At 43.1% G+C, this 14,123-nt stretch overlaps 1 protein-coding gene across 2 annotated transcripts; it reads left to right on the top strand.

Moving 5' to 3' along the window:
• On the top strand, nt 1-6,541 carry bsdc1 (BSD domain containing 1). 2 transcript variants are annotated; one of them, XM_061083464.1, is made up of 11 exons: nt 1-60; nt 658-712; nt 1,751-1,867; nt 1,964-2,131; nt 2,376-2,430; nt 2,742-2,857; nt 2,963-3,031; nt 3,610-3,694; nt 3,775-4,263; nt 4,628-4,731; nt 5,004-6,541. In XM_061083464.1, exons 1-11 carry the CDS (start codon nt 50-52, stop codon nt 5,031-5,033), a joined length of 1,299 nt encoding a protein of 432 aa, XP_060939447.1. In that variant the 5' UTR covers nt 1-49; the 3' UTR covers nt 5,034-6,541. The 2 variants fall into 2 exon arrangements, with proteins under 2 accessions (XP_060939447.1, XP_060939445.1); XM_061083462.1 differs by having other exon boundaries at nt 1,751-2,131.
• Nucleotides 6,542-14,123: the final 7,582 nt, after the last annotated feature.

Below are 14,123 nucleotides of genomic sequence, written 5' to 3'. Positions count from 1 at the left end.
CTCAGTGGGGTCAGAGGTCAGTAAATACTGATGATGTCATCGTGTGAAGATGGCTGAAGGGTGAGAGTGAACTCGCAGTTTTAGTTTTAGTTTGACAACATTGTGTTGCGTGGACAATGCGAACATGTCGCGTTTCCTCTTTTGCTTTTTGTCTGATTCCACTCGGTGTTATTGTTTCGTTCGCTAGTTCCCTCCTCAGGCGTCGCGATCAGTTCAGGAAGTGCGTTTGTTTACCAAAACATAGCATGGCTAGCGTTAGCCTAGCCTGGTTAGCTGTGGCGTGCAGCAGCTGAAATCACGCACTAACCACCAGTGGGCTGTACACGTGCTTTATCTTAGCATTTGTCGTCCATATGTAACCTTCGCCATCGTAATCGCGACGTGTTTCTCTTTATTAGCCCGTATTACAGTCTAGGCTAACATCGCTAACTCGGGTAGCATGCTACGCTGCGTGTGTGAAAGTTAGCTAGAGACACCATGAGCAAGTCGACAGCTGACAGTGCGTGCGTGTCAGGTGTCGCCACCGTGACGGGACATGTTGTACTTGTTCATTCATGAGTGTTGATCGTGTAGTTGCGGTGTGGTGTTTGTGGTTTCCTCCGCCTCTGTGTGGAGAAGCTAATGTTAGACTGTGTGTGTGTGTGTGTGTGTCCACAGAGAAGGCTGGTGGGGGGGCTGGCTTCAGCAGAGCTACCAGGCCGTCAAAGACAAGGTAATCCACGTAGACATCGCGGAAACGAACACTTCTCATTTTTAATTGTACTGTTTGTGTCAGCTCAGAGGATGTTTCCATCAACTCCAGCTTTCTTGTTTTGAACTGCAAAATATTGGATTATAGGGGAAAAAACAACTCAGTCACTATTTAGGTGTCACCGAAAAGGCTTTGGAATCCAGTGAGTGTTCAGCAGCAGCCTACAGACATGTCTGAGAGACTCTATCAACAGTAAATACCGCCAGCACTGCAGAGCTACAGTTAGAATAAGTAGACGGACCTGTTCACAACTTTGATTCAAATTAATGCACCCCTGTGACCACTTGTGATCAGGTCCCACTTTCTCACTCTATATGGAAATATACATGTAAATCTACATGCTGTGTGTTCAATAGTAGCAAGAGAGCGAGCACTGTCAGGAAGGACTGAATTAATTAATGCCCACCTCTGCTATGAAGAAAGATTTGACCATTTTAAGGAAAATATCAGTCATTATGTGGTAGTAATTGTTGATATTGTGGTGGTGAGCACAAACAAATTGGGGTGTAGGCAGTGAAGCCTGAACATGTTATATTCTTCATGGAACTGTAGTGGGTCAGAGGACATGGGAGTAAGTGGTCCTTCATATGTGGCCCAGGATGCGTTTGCTTTCACACAGTGAACAGAATGTGGCCTCATGCATCACAGGTCTGAGTGAATAGGATCTCTAAATACATTTTGGAAGCATTTAGGGGTTCAAACCTGAACTGTGCACTTGTGATCAGATCACACAGTACAGATCTTGATAAAGGGTCTGAAAGCAATCTGTTCAATTCTCATTTCCATAGGATGTGAGTCAAGATTATCTTCAATGTATAAATGCTGCTGTGCTTCCTAAATTTACATTTTTATTTTATATGATCGTTATCTTTTTATAATTGGTCAAAGGCAGTGAACTGTGTCTGTAGAACATTTAAGTGACTTAAGAATTTCCTGATGGAAATAATACTAGGTTGAATCTGGATTCTGATTTTGATCCCACTACTCTGTCCTTCACAGTCGTCTGAGGCCTTAGAATTCCTGAAGCGAGACCTGACAGAGTTCTCCACTGTGGTGCAGCATGACACCGCCTGCTCACTTGCAGCGACGGCCTGTGCTGTCAGAAACAAACTTGCAGTAAGTTCTCCTGGGTTTCTGTTTTCTCCTGACAGTGTATGTGTGTCACCATCACATGTACAGACTGTAACCCTGTATATTTCCGCTACTTCCCAGGTGGAAGGTACCTCAGAAACCACAGAGAAGGTGAAGAAGAGCCTCTCTAGTTTCTTGGGAGTCATTTCTGACACACTTGCTCCACCCCCTGATAAAACCATCGACTGTGATGTCATCACATTGATGGCAACACCATCAGGAACCACAGAGGTTTACGACAGTTCCAAGGTGAGCTGAAATACGGACTTCAGAGACAGACAGAACCACTAAATGATGAGTTTCTAAATGATCAGAAAAGAGCTGAGTACTGTCATGGTGCTCGAGCTGAAACAATGTGAAAAATACGTGAAACAATGTGTTGATTCAGGACAGATTTAGGTTTGTTGCAAAAGGCTGCAGGACTAAGAAGGGCGGCACATGATGTGCTTGTAGAAACAAAGCAACCATAGCTAAGCATGTGTTTTCCCCTCAGGCACGTCTCTACAGTTTGCAAGCCGACCCTGCTACATACTGCAATGAGCCTGATGGTAAGATAGTACACAGAGAAGTACTTTGTGGTACTTTTTGTTTATCTTAGCTGTCTTTTTCATTTTTGTTAGTCTGTTTATAAGAGCATCAACACACTTTTAATGTCCATAACCAAATTAATTATTATCCAGGGCATTTGCTGGATTTGTGTTGTGTCTCATATTTTAGCTAAATATATGCTATTGATGTCTGCATGTAATATGTGGTCATTGTGAGATGGGTGTAGAGACCAGTGGGATGATGCACAATTATTCATTTACACATTTCTGTGTGTTTCTAGTGTATTTTAATCAAAGTGTCTTTCGTCCAGGGCCACCAGAGCAGTTTGACAACTGGCTGTCCAGCTTCTGCTTGGAGGATAAGAAAGGAGAAATCTCAGAGCTTTTGGTCAACAGTCCCTCTATACGATCCCTTTACACCAAAATGGTATCTATCGTTGCATTTGTCAACACTTGTTGTTATTGAGCTTCCTGTTTTAAATTAATAAACCAGATAAGGATAAATATATAACTATACAATTTTTTTCGGCAGGTGCCAGCAGCTGTATCCCATTCAGAGTTTTGGCAGAGGTATTTCTACAAAGTCTTCCAGTTGGACCAGGTAATCCCAACTGTTGACGATCCTACAGATCTTCAGGTTTCCTTTCCCCTTAACTGAATTGTCTGCATCTTCAGTGCCACCTGCTGACCAATTTGAGAGCTGCTTTTGATTAGTTATTTCAAGCCACAGCCGTGATGCAGGAATGTTTAGTGCCTTTAAATAAGGAAATGGGCAAACCTTAACTGTAACCTGTAGAATATTGATTTGTTTAACAGGAAAAAAGTAAAATTGATGATAGTGGCGCCATCTGTCAACTAATCAATTAAAATGTGTAAAGTTTAACAAGGTTGTAGACAAAAAGTAATGCAATAAACATTAACAAACATTTTTATGCGTTAAACAAGAAGCAACCAAACAGATATTGATCCTTCAGTCCAGTCTCCGGGGATGAGTGCTTTATATGGTGTAACATGTCAAAGAGATGAAACATCAGAATTTTAGCTGGCTTTGTAATTGTAAGGAAAACCAAAATATTAGACATAATATTATATTACAAAGTTGAATAAAATGATGTGGTAGACAAACTTACCTTCTTCGATTATAGCAAATGTAACATTGTCTGTGAATGTGTCTTCCAGGAGGAGGCGAGGAGAGTGGCACTGAAGCAGAGAGCAGAACAGACGACACACTCAGAGACCCTGGGCTGGGAGGAGGAAGAGGAGGGTATGTGTGTCTCAGTTAAATATTAACAATGAATTCATTCACTCATGTCACCTGTCTGATATTTTCTCTTCTACTCTCAGACGACTTCCTCGGCGCCTCACCATCATCATCTCAACTCAACTTCCCACCGCTGTTTGACAACCCCTCAACCCAGCTGCCCACGACCCCGACAGCTCCCACAGGAACCTCTCTGCTGAGTCCCGTCCTGTCTCCCAGCGAAGAGCGTGACGCCACCCTGTCAGTCAGCAGCGACAGCGTGAGCCTGCCCACCCAGGTGGACATGCGGCCAGAGCCTGTCGCCCTGCAGCTGTCCAACAAACTGACAGAAGCTAGCTTGGAAGATGTCGCAGTCAAGACGCAGGAAACTCAGAGGCCTGCAAAGAGGGACTCACCCCCTCAGCCTCAAGTGGAGGCTGTATCCCCGCCAGAGGTTACTGTTGATGGGGCGACCTCGAGGACCCCGGCTTCTAAACCAGAGCCAACAAAAGAGGAGGGGCCGCAGGACCTGAGAGTGTTTGAGCTCAACTCTGACAGCGGAAAGTCAACGCCCTCTAACAACGGCAAGAAAGGTACATTAACCTGAGGGCTTTTTTTTCTGCTGTCAGTGAGATTCTTCCTGTTCCGGTTTGGGAGGTTAACTCTAAACAGGAATATGTTAAGTGATAAGATTGTGAATTTCCCACTAAATAGGCTTAGAAAAAGCAGGAGTGTGAATGTCACATAAAGTCCTGTGTGTGTGTGTGTGTGTGTGTGTGTGTGTGTGTGTGTGTGTGTGTGTGTGTGTGTGTGTGTGTGTGTGTGTGTGTGTGTGTGTGTGTGTGTGTGTGTGTGTGTGTGTGTGTGTGTGTGTGTGTGTGTGTGTGTGTGTGTGTGTGTGTGTGTGTGTGTGTGTGTGTGTGTGTGTGTGTGTGTGTGTGTGTCTTCACCCCACAGGGTCCAGCACCGACGTGAGTGAGGACTGGGAGAAAGACTTTGACCTGGACATGACAGAGGAAGAGGTTCAACTGGCACTCTCCAAAATAGAAGACACTGGAGAGGTTAGTGGAAATTAGTGCATTAAAGGTTAAAGTTGGGGCTTGCAAGTGGTTTCTGAAGCGCATGTTTATCTAATTTGTTGAAATTCTCTTCACGTCTCGCTCTAATATATTTCAACAAATTGTGTGTCATGTCAAATTCGTTCCAACTTGATTTTTGAAAAACAGCCCTAGTGGGATGTGTCAGGAGCATAATTGAAATTACCAACCCTAATGTAAAAGTAAAAGTAAAAAACCAGGGGATACATAACAAAACTTTTTCTGTCTTTTGCCAGCTGGAGGAAGACTGGGAGAACTGGAACTGAGCGCCACCGCGACACGAACTCTGTCCCGCCATCAAAGCTAGTTCCCGGCAGACGAACCATGCTTAAACGTGTTTTAAACTCTTTGTCCACACTGTCACCATGTCATGATTGTCAGTAGGGGATATTTTCTGGCGGGTGGTTTGGACCATATTGGTAAACCTGTTGAAGCGAGCAGCGGGACGACCAAGGCAATAAGAATTTAGACTGCTCCGTCAGCTAGCGAGGGTAACGACTCAGGTCATGGCGATTACTTGGGATTAACTTCTGATTTAGAGCCTGTGACGCTAGTAATTGACAAGAGGTTGTAATGATTCTGACCTCAGAGCTTAAGGACACGCAAGTGATGAGTCCGAATGTGCGATGTTCCACAGCAGCAGGGGAGGAGCTGTTTCCCCTTTTTTTCTTTATGCCATTAAATACATGATAAATGTTGCGAGTGTATCTCAAGTTGGGTACTGACTTAACTGCAGGCTGCACAATAGCCATAAACTCTAATGCTGCTTCGAAACTTTTCTAAGTGATTTTTGGAATGGTGGCGATTGATTGGATTCTACCTGTGCCCAGCTTTATTAATTTCTTTCTTTCTCGTCTTTATTATGCAAGTGAAACTTCGAAATGGAAACAAATATTTTGGCCTTCATTCACAGAACGCTTTTCATTTAGGATTCACTCCCAACTCTAGATTTATGGCCTTGTAAAACACACAGTAGTGTGGTGATGTTATCCAAATGATTTTTATTGTTACGTCTGAAACACAACCAGTAAATGTTTTCATCCTGGTTATTTTTCCCCTCTTTGAGTAATAGCGTGATTGATTTGAATATATGGGCTTGTCGCTGGCTACATGTTATTTTCTGTCACTTGTTCATGTTTCACTTCTGTCTGTTTTATTTTTGGGTAGAGGGAATTCATCAGTTGTCACACATTAAGAGAGAAAAAAGAATTCACGACAGGAACCTTTGCTTGAGATGGAGGGTAGCGTCTTTCTTTATTTACCGGATTAGGAGAAAGTGACCAATCTGTGATGTTTTCAGCCTCTCTGTCGGCTCTTGTTAGGAACAAAATAGCTCAGCAGGCAGTAGACTGGAGGAGCAACGTGAGCACGCTCCACGCTTGTAGGATTTCCTTTTTCCATCATCTGTACCGTAGCTGAGAAAAAATAAACCCTAGAGGTGTAATATTTATACTAAAATAAAAAGCTTAATTATTGTATTATGTGCTTTGATTGCATGTCTGTGCAATAACATAATGCAGCTAGTTACTGTTCAGTTGTACATTTTCTGGTAAAAACATCGGCTTGTTCTTCAGGATTTTGTGTTCAGACAAATGTGTTGCATGTCTGTACCTCTCAGCTGTGTATTTCCTCCACATTCACTAATCAAACCTGTTCTGCACACATCTGTTTCCAGAGCTGTGGAAGGTCTGTTTTTTTTTTTTAAGTTGAGTATTTCACTATATTTTTCAAATGATCGTTGTCATTAAAGGATTCATGGCTAAAGAGGAAAAAACAGTCTGTTGTGTTGAAAGCAGACCGAGCTACATAAAGTGTTATTAGCTGAGTGCTGAGCTTCATCTTCAATTACAGTGTGAGCAACGCACAGGACATTATCATTCCTGTGCTTGGCTCATACCAGCAACTAATGTGTGCTCAGCAACCGACAAGTTTCCAAACTGTGTGCAAACAACACAACCACTTTATTAAAAACAAGAACAAATAAGGTGGACTTTCCCAATGAAAGATGGACTTCAAACACAACTGATTCGAGTTCCACAAAAAGAATACACATTCAGCAGTTTTTTCTATTTTCTCTTTAAAAATGATACTACACTGGAGGAGGTGTGTCACAAACACAGATAATTAATAATATCTAATCACTTGGTTTTAGTGATTAAATAAGTTTATTGCTTATTAGTCTTAATATGAGAATTTTACGTTTAGCAGCAGAGTTGAGAGTAAAAATTGACACCAAGTTAAAAGAATTAAAAAGACTAAGTAAAAAAAGAGCTCAAGAAAAGAATGACAGCTCCTAGTGAGGCCTTGAATTCATAATAGTGTATGAACCCAGTTCTGGGAAACAATGTTTCTGGTTTGTTTCACTTTAAAACGTTGTGCTCGGTTGTAGTGAGGAAACATTAAAAAGTAGCTGTGGTTGGAAAAAATCTTCCAGTTTAGATTGTGTCATACATGCAATATTCAGTTTGTAAGATTGTAAAGTTTCTATGTAGCTGAAGAGAAGTTCAAATCCATGGAAATAATTGAGTTTTCTTTATCCACACATTCCCCTCAAAAGCACTGGAACAACCACCCGTGGTCAGTGAGGTTTCAGAAAATTCAAACGTGTATCTGTCCAAGATTCTTCTGGGTCATTTCGGGATGTCTGCAAAAGCGTCTGCATATAAAACTAATGACCCGCAGTACAATGAATTGCTCACCAGATGGCGCTGTTGATCCATTTCTGCCCACTCCCAACCTGCCACTCCTTTTCTCTCAAGCTGCAGCATCCATCTCACAGACACGGAGAGGCCACATGTTCCCCCCTCACACGCTATTGTTCATCATCACTCGCTTAAATACCATTTTCCTGCATTTTTCTTTCATTCTTCACACAGAATCTTATAAGTTCTCATCACCGGAGGCCTCAGGTGAAGGCACACGGATGGGGTGATGGGGTTCTTTGTGGCGGCATCAGCCGGGCTAATGTAGGTCACAGTGCCGAGACACCTGTGTATCACTGACGCTGCCTGTAAAGATGGCTACTGTCTACACACACACACACACACACAAATACACACAGCAGTGAGGGGGTATGGTGGGTGTGGTCGTAAGATACATTGATGATAGCACCGACAGTGTGGTTGTTCTGATGCATGTCTACCAAATGTCCAGACTATACTAAAGAATCAGCACAAAGGAAATTTCATAGTTAACGTATTCAAAATCGATCGGATGAACAAACCCAACCCTTAATCTTGATCTCCTGAGAATATGTCGAGGGATATAATCTGAAAAGAATAAGAAAATAAAAAGCACCACTCTAAACACAAGGGTTCATGTTTTCGTGTGTATAACGACGGTTCACAAGGACAAACTGATTTCTCTTATCCTACTTATTTCTTTAATAATAGGAAAAGCTCCTTTATTCTGAAAGTCTGCACCCGATCACCCTTTCATGTTAATGGCTTGTGCATATGCTGCCCTAACCGGACCCCAAATAACAGACACCATATACATTACATTAATTCTTACTCTGTTCCCACTCGGACGCCTTAGTCAGCAGAAAGGCTGTAAAGGAATTTCCTGTTGAAGCCCACCGCTCCCTGGGCCTGGCGCTCTATATGTATATGTATGTATGTGTGTGTGTGTGTGTGTGTGCTTTACATTACTAGCGGCTCTCACAAATGTCATGCACAGATCATTTGGCCTTAACACAATAAGGGGGGTGGACGCCAATCAGACTGGAGAAAAGAAATACGTCCCTCCTGAGGATGCATGCTGCGTCTCCTCCACCCCTCCCCCCTCGTAATCCATCCTTGACCGAACGCTTCCTCCTTCTCTTTTTTTGCCTTTTTGCCTTTCTCCCTCTCTCTTCTCCAACCCCAGTCCACAGGTAAGGTATACAGTCATCGATCCAAAGTTAATCGCACCCCTATACACGTCTTTGTATGTGTTTGTGTGTCTCTCGAGCACGCAAAGAGTCAGGATGAGGTCATTGTATTGGGGGGCGAGTATTATTCTCTGCACCCTAAAGGGAGAAACCCTGTAACCCCCTCTGCCTTTCAATAAGCACAAAAGACTCCCTTTGAGGGAGGAGGCTAGACTCTTATGGAATGTGTTACCAGGGTTTTCTATAACGACCGGCCTCCGAATTCACACCCATTTTGTGTGTGTGTGTGTGCGTGTGTGCGTGTGCGTGTGTGCGCGTGTGTGTATCCCTGTATCTTTGTCCTTTAATGCAGTGTTTATGTGTGTGTGTGTTTTTCCCTTGTCTTCAACATTAGTTTCCATTTAGTGTCATAAAGTTGTGCAAGCTCATTTCACTCATCCTGACACGTTATTACACTCTCTGTCTGATAGGAACTGACATCGACGTGTTAACTGCATGTCCTGCATATTTTCCACTCGGCCACAAAAAGAGAAAATGCAGCCACCAGGCTGAGCGCTGATCCATGTGGGGGGGAAAGTGAAAGAAAAAAAGAAAAAGTTAAAAAGGACTCTCGAGATGCCTCAGGATTTTTCCATGACAAACCATCGCCTTTCCCAATGTCGAGTGGTGGGAACTGGCCACTTTGTTTGTATGAAGCAGTGTCTGGGAGGAATGCAGGGTTTAGCCGGGGAGGGGATGGCAATGGGGGGAAAGCATGATAACTCCCACTCCATTCAAATTTATGGTCAAGACAGAGGGGCTCCTCTGGATGCATGTCAGGGGACTGGGAGAACGCCGCCCCTCTACTCCGGGCCTGCCAAAGCAAATGTTTGGTTGAACAAGCGCTAGCTATTCTTTACATTCGTCTCTGTCTTTCTCCTCTTTGTGTGTGTGATTCTCTCTCTGCCAATCGTATGGGAAAGTGAGCAGCAGTTGTCCCGTAAAGTTTTCATACAGCACATTTGTGTCTATATTTCAGTCTGCACAGTGTTAACAAGATCGGAGAGGCGATGGACTAGTGGCAGAAACTTGGACTATGGGCAGAAAAGGTCTCTGGTTTGTCTCATCTTCGACTCCACGGAGAAACAACAAAGGACAAACTTGGATTGATCTGTCCAAAAATCCAAGAGGATTCTCCCTACCCTGTCTAGTGCCCCTGAGCAAAGCACCTTACTCCCCCAACATCTGCTCCACGTACATTGCTGCTCACTGCTCTGTGTGTCCTGCACCAGATGGGTTAAAAGCAGAAATGATTTGAGTTCAAAATTGGATAGACTGCATTTTAGGACTGAGTGGACTAGAGTCGGTGTCTGCACAGTTTACATATTATATCAGATATTTAAGAGAGTTAAGTTTGAAAAGTTTTATATTTGTAAAGAACAATAGGTACTATTTTCACATCCATTCCATGCATCCAGTATCTATACCCAACCGCTTATAGTCCTTTAAGGGTCACGGGAGCTGGAGCCAGTCCCAGCTGACTTTGGGCGGCTGGCGGGATACATCCTGGACGGGTCGATAGTTCATCTCAGGACCAAGATACAGAGAAAAACAACAATTCACTGTCACAGTCAATTTAGATGCTCTGATTTACCCCAATCTACATGTCTTTGGTCTATGGGAGGAAGCTGGAATACCCAGAGGAAAACCCACGCAACTACCACACAAAAAATCCCTGGCGGAACGCGGTTTCAAAGCAAGAACGAGGCGACATTGCTAACCACTGCAGCTCTGTGCGGTCCACTTTTTTTACATATAGCCACAGCCAACACTTAGCTTAGCATAACGACTAAATATAGGATGCAAAAGCAATTCTGGCTCAGTCGAAAGCTTGTCTTATACTTCTGAGCAGGAACGACGCAGAGGCCTTGACTGTAGCTAAATTTGCCAACCAAGACCATTGTTTGGCAAATTCGTAATGAGAATGATCACACAGGACATAAAACACAAGTTGTTTTAACATATTAGCTAGTTAAACAGCAGCTTTAGATGTGTTGGTAAGTGGATATTGTGGGCTTTGGATAGACCCAGGCGAGCTGTGGCCCGTTTAGGCCGCTTAGCCTGTTTCTAATCTTTTGGCTAAGCTAAGCTAACTAGCTGCTGGCGGTATCTAAATATTTAGTATTAATGAGCATCATAAGCAAATAAGCGCATTTCCCTAAATTTAAAGTAAGCCATGAAAATTGCAAGATAGGGTAAAAAAGAAAACAGAAAAAATAATGGTAGAGGATAAGATACTTGTAGCCTTGAAGCCACTTGTGCCCTAATGAAACTAGGTGAGAGAGTCTCTTGTGTTACCCTGCACTCCTGGTGTAAAGGATTAAACTAAATATATTTTAAAATAAGGTTTTTAAGAGAGCCTTGCATTAATAGTTTATATTATGTGGACAACAACCATGTTTTTTTGTCTGACGGGGTTCAGGCTTGTTGTCCATTTAGTGAGGTTATAATCATGTGATTAATCATTTAGCAGGTTCATAGTGAGGTAGGAATTTTAAAACTCTTTTTGAATTAGTTAGAACCCATCTATTCCAGGATGAACCAAGCAGACAGCACATAAAACGCTCACCCTGTGACTCAGCTGTGTCATTTCATCCTTGTCTCCAATTCTTTTTAACAACTAGACCAAACCACAGTGAATGTTCTGTTCCCTTCCGTCACCTCTCCCCTCAGCCTCCCCCTCTTTTCATTACTGTCCCATTCATTCCTTCATTTCATTTATTCTCAGCCTTCTCCGCTGCTCCAGGACACCAGCAGACCCATTCATCTCTCCCTCTCTGTCTCTCGCTTCCTCCCGTCTCCCTGTCTAATCAGAGGACCACACACTTCCCTCCCATCATCTGATGTCTGGTTAATTCGAGGTGAGATGGTTTTAGTGGCGAGGCTGGAGCGACTTTGACTGTGTGCAGTCATGCAAATTAGTCTGTCAAAATTTCATGGTAGTGTACATTATTTTATGAATAAAAGTCGACACTGGCGAGCCTGTTATATAAATCTACCTTGTAAATGACTGCATCCAAGAGGCAAACCGCTGCAGAATGCTCCCATGAGATGAGGCAAAGGGTCTGCTGAAGACTTCTGGCTAAGTTTGGTAGTTTAAAAGAAATCAGCGTCTCTTACAGTTACTACTGTTTTCTAAGCCCATTTTCCACATTTATTTTATGGTTTTACTGTTTGGACTCAGTGGTTTCTTAACTTCTTCTACTTATTAGCCATGTTAGCGCCTACAGCTCTGGGGATGGTGATGGTGGTTGTCTGTTTGTTACCAATCGTATCTCAATCACTAAACCAACCTCATAATTTCTTTGTTGGTAGAATACATTTCTTTGACTCCTTTCTCAAACAACTGGTCCTGACTCATTGTGATTATTTTAGCTAGTACCAGTAGACTGCATCATTAAAGTCATATTTAGAATACCTGCATGGGTGCTTTCAATCCTCCTATCTACATGCCAATTCCCCAACATTGCCAAAGCGTCTCAATCACCACCCTGTGGCTGGCTGCCGTATAAGTCATAAACCCCAACTCGTCCATGTTGGTGAAATGGACTTAGCAGTTCTCAAATATGATTTCTTTAATTTAGGTAGTTCTTATCACCCTGATGTATGTGCAGGTGATAATTTGTTGTGGTCGGTTTGGTTTTGATTAGTTAGCTTATGCTATACAAACAGAGTGAAACATGATAATTGACAGCTGTGACTGAATCGCTACTGAAGCGTCTGTGGGGATAGAGCAGATTTCCCTAACCAGAGGGTCAGCAGTTCGATCCCAGTCCTGCCCTTTCCACAAGTGTCCCATTCCACAATTGCCCCTTCTCATAGAGAAAGTGCTCTATGAGAAAGATGCACTGTATGATTGCGACTGTGAGTGGGTATATGGAAAAAAAAAACCTGTACTATAAAACGCTTTGAGTGGTCATCAAGACTAGAAAGGCGTGAAATTTGAAGTAGGCAAATCTAAACTCCTTTCTTCCAACAGTGTCTCTAACCCTGACTGGCACAAGATGATGGCAAAGGCCCACTAGGTTTTTATTACATCTGCTGTCTGGAGTGGATAATGCATCTTTCCTCAGGCAAGCACGCAAAACAGCAGTCTAAATGTGAAGAAGAGAAAGAGATAATCTGAAAGGTGTGTACATGTTTGTGTAAGAAGTACGAGCAAACATAGGATCCCAGGATAATCCTAATCCTGGCCTGCAATTGTCTCCAATGTCAACCCATGTGCTGAAAGTCGTTTGTAGGTCCGGGCTTAGCCTAGAAAAAAAGAAAAGGTGAAGAGCTTGACTGACTCCGCGCTGCTGATGCTGCCGCCGGTCAGCCAAACCTGCTGATCCTGGCACGGCTGCTGGCGACCCCTGGAGAACCCTCCTCCTCCACCGTCCCAATCCAGGGGATCCGATTGACAGTGTGAGAGTGCCATCTGCGCCTCGACAAGATTACACAGTGCACTGGGCCAAGAAATCCTCCGGCACAGCAGATTAAATATGAAATATAGGGCAGGAATAGTTGTGCTGCTGCATGTTTAGATTTAGCTGTTCCATGTTTTCCCTCCATATCCACGCCATCAAAAGCTTTTCCTTTTTAGCTGGTATGTCTGGATATGGAATTGTCTTGATTTGCTTGTGTCGGCCATTCAGTGTGTTTGGTGTGTTTGTGCTTTTGATACTGTGTGAGTAATCATGTGAATCTTGTAGAACGACGCAGCTCATCATCCTCTCGTCTCTTTGAATTTAAATGAATGCCAAATCCCCCACCTTTGCACTGTTTATTTACAGAATTCCGTTGGTGGTTGATTTTATCCAAGAGGGGAAAAAAAGAGAGCAAATCAAGGGAAATCTGACAGCAACCACTTAGTCTGAAAATGGTTACTATGGAAACTGTTCCCTTCTTTCCTCCTCACTGGTCCATTTGGAGTCACACTTATTTTTGTAACAGTGGGCACAAATGAGCACCACCCACCGCCCTGTATTCTTCCACACAGGCCTGGAGCAATCACTTGGAAGCGCTCTGTAGAAATAATCATGACTGGGAATCCTACTGTTGTTGCCTATAAGTTCTCTATAAATTCAGTCAGTGTGATTCACTCCCTTCATACCTCTCTGTCTTCTTTCATGAAAAAAAACAACATCAGTCTGGGGATAAGGTTGATTGGAGATTCTAACTTGACCGTAGGCTTGAATGTGAATACGATATGTTGGCGACCTCTCCAGGATGAACCCCGCCTCTTCGCCCAATGTCTGCTGGGATTGGCTTCAGCTCCCCTCGCACCCCTCAAAGGATAAGCTGTATCCATAATGGATGGATGGACCTGATCTCTTTTGTTTGCTCTTTGTTATCATGTTAATATTAGACAGAGGTTCCAAGGTGTTGTTTAAACGCTCTAAACACATACATTCATCATTTTTTGTTTAGAGCGTCCATGTTTTTTCAACATCTTTAAAGCACA

This window comes from Limanda limanda, chromosome 12 (assembly GCF_963576545.1).
Source record: "Limanda limanda chromosome 12, fLimLim1.1, whole genome shotgun sequence".
NCBI lineage: Eukaryota > Metazoa > Chordata > Actinopteri > Pleuronectiformes > Pleuronectidae > Limanda > Limanda limanda.
Note: the sequence above shows the minus strand (reverse complement) of the source record. Positions and strands in the feature narration are given on the sequence as shown.

Coding starts and splice junctions, on each gene's coding strand:
- bsdc1 (XM_061083462.1), top strand. Junction 713..1,750: donor ACCAGGCCGTCAAAGACAAG/GTAATCCACGTA, acceptor TGTCCTTCACAG/TCGTCTGAGGCCTTAGAATT. Junction 4,732..5,003: donor AAATAGAAGACACTGGAGAG/GTTAGTGGAAAT, acceptor GTCTTTTGCCAG/CTGGAGGAAGACTGGGAGAA.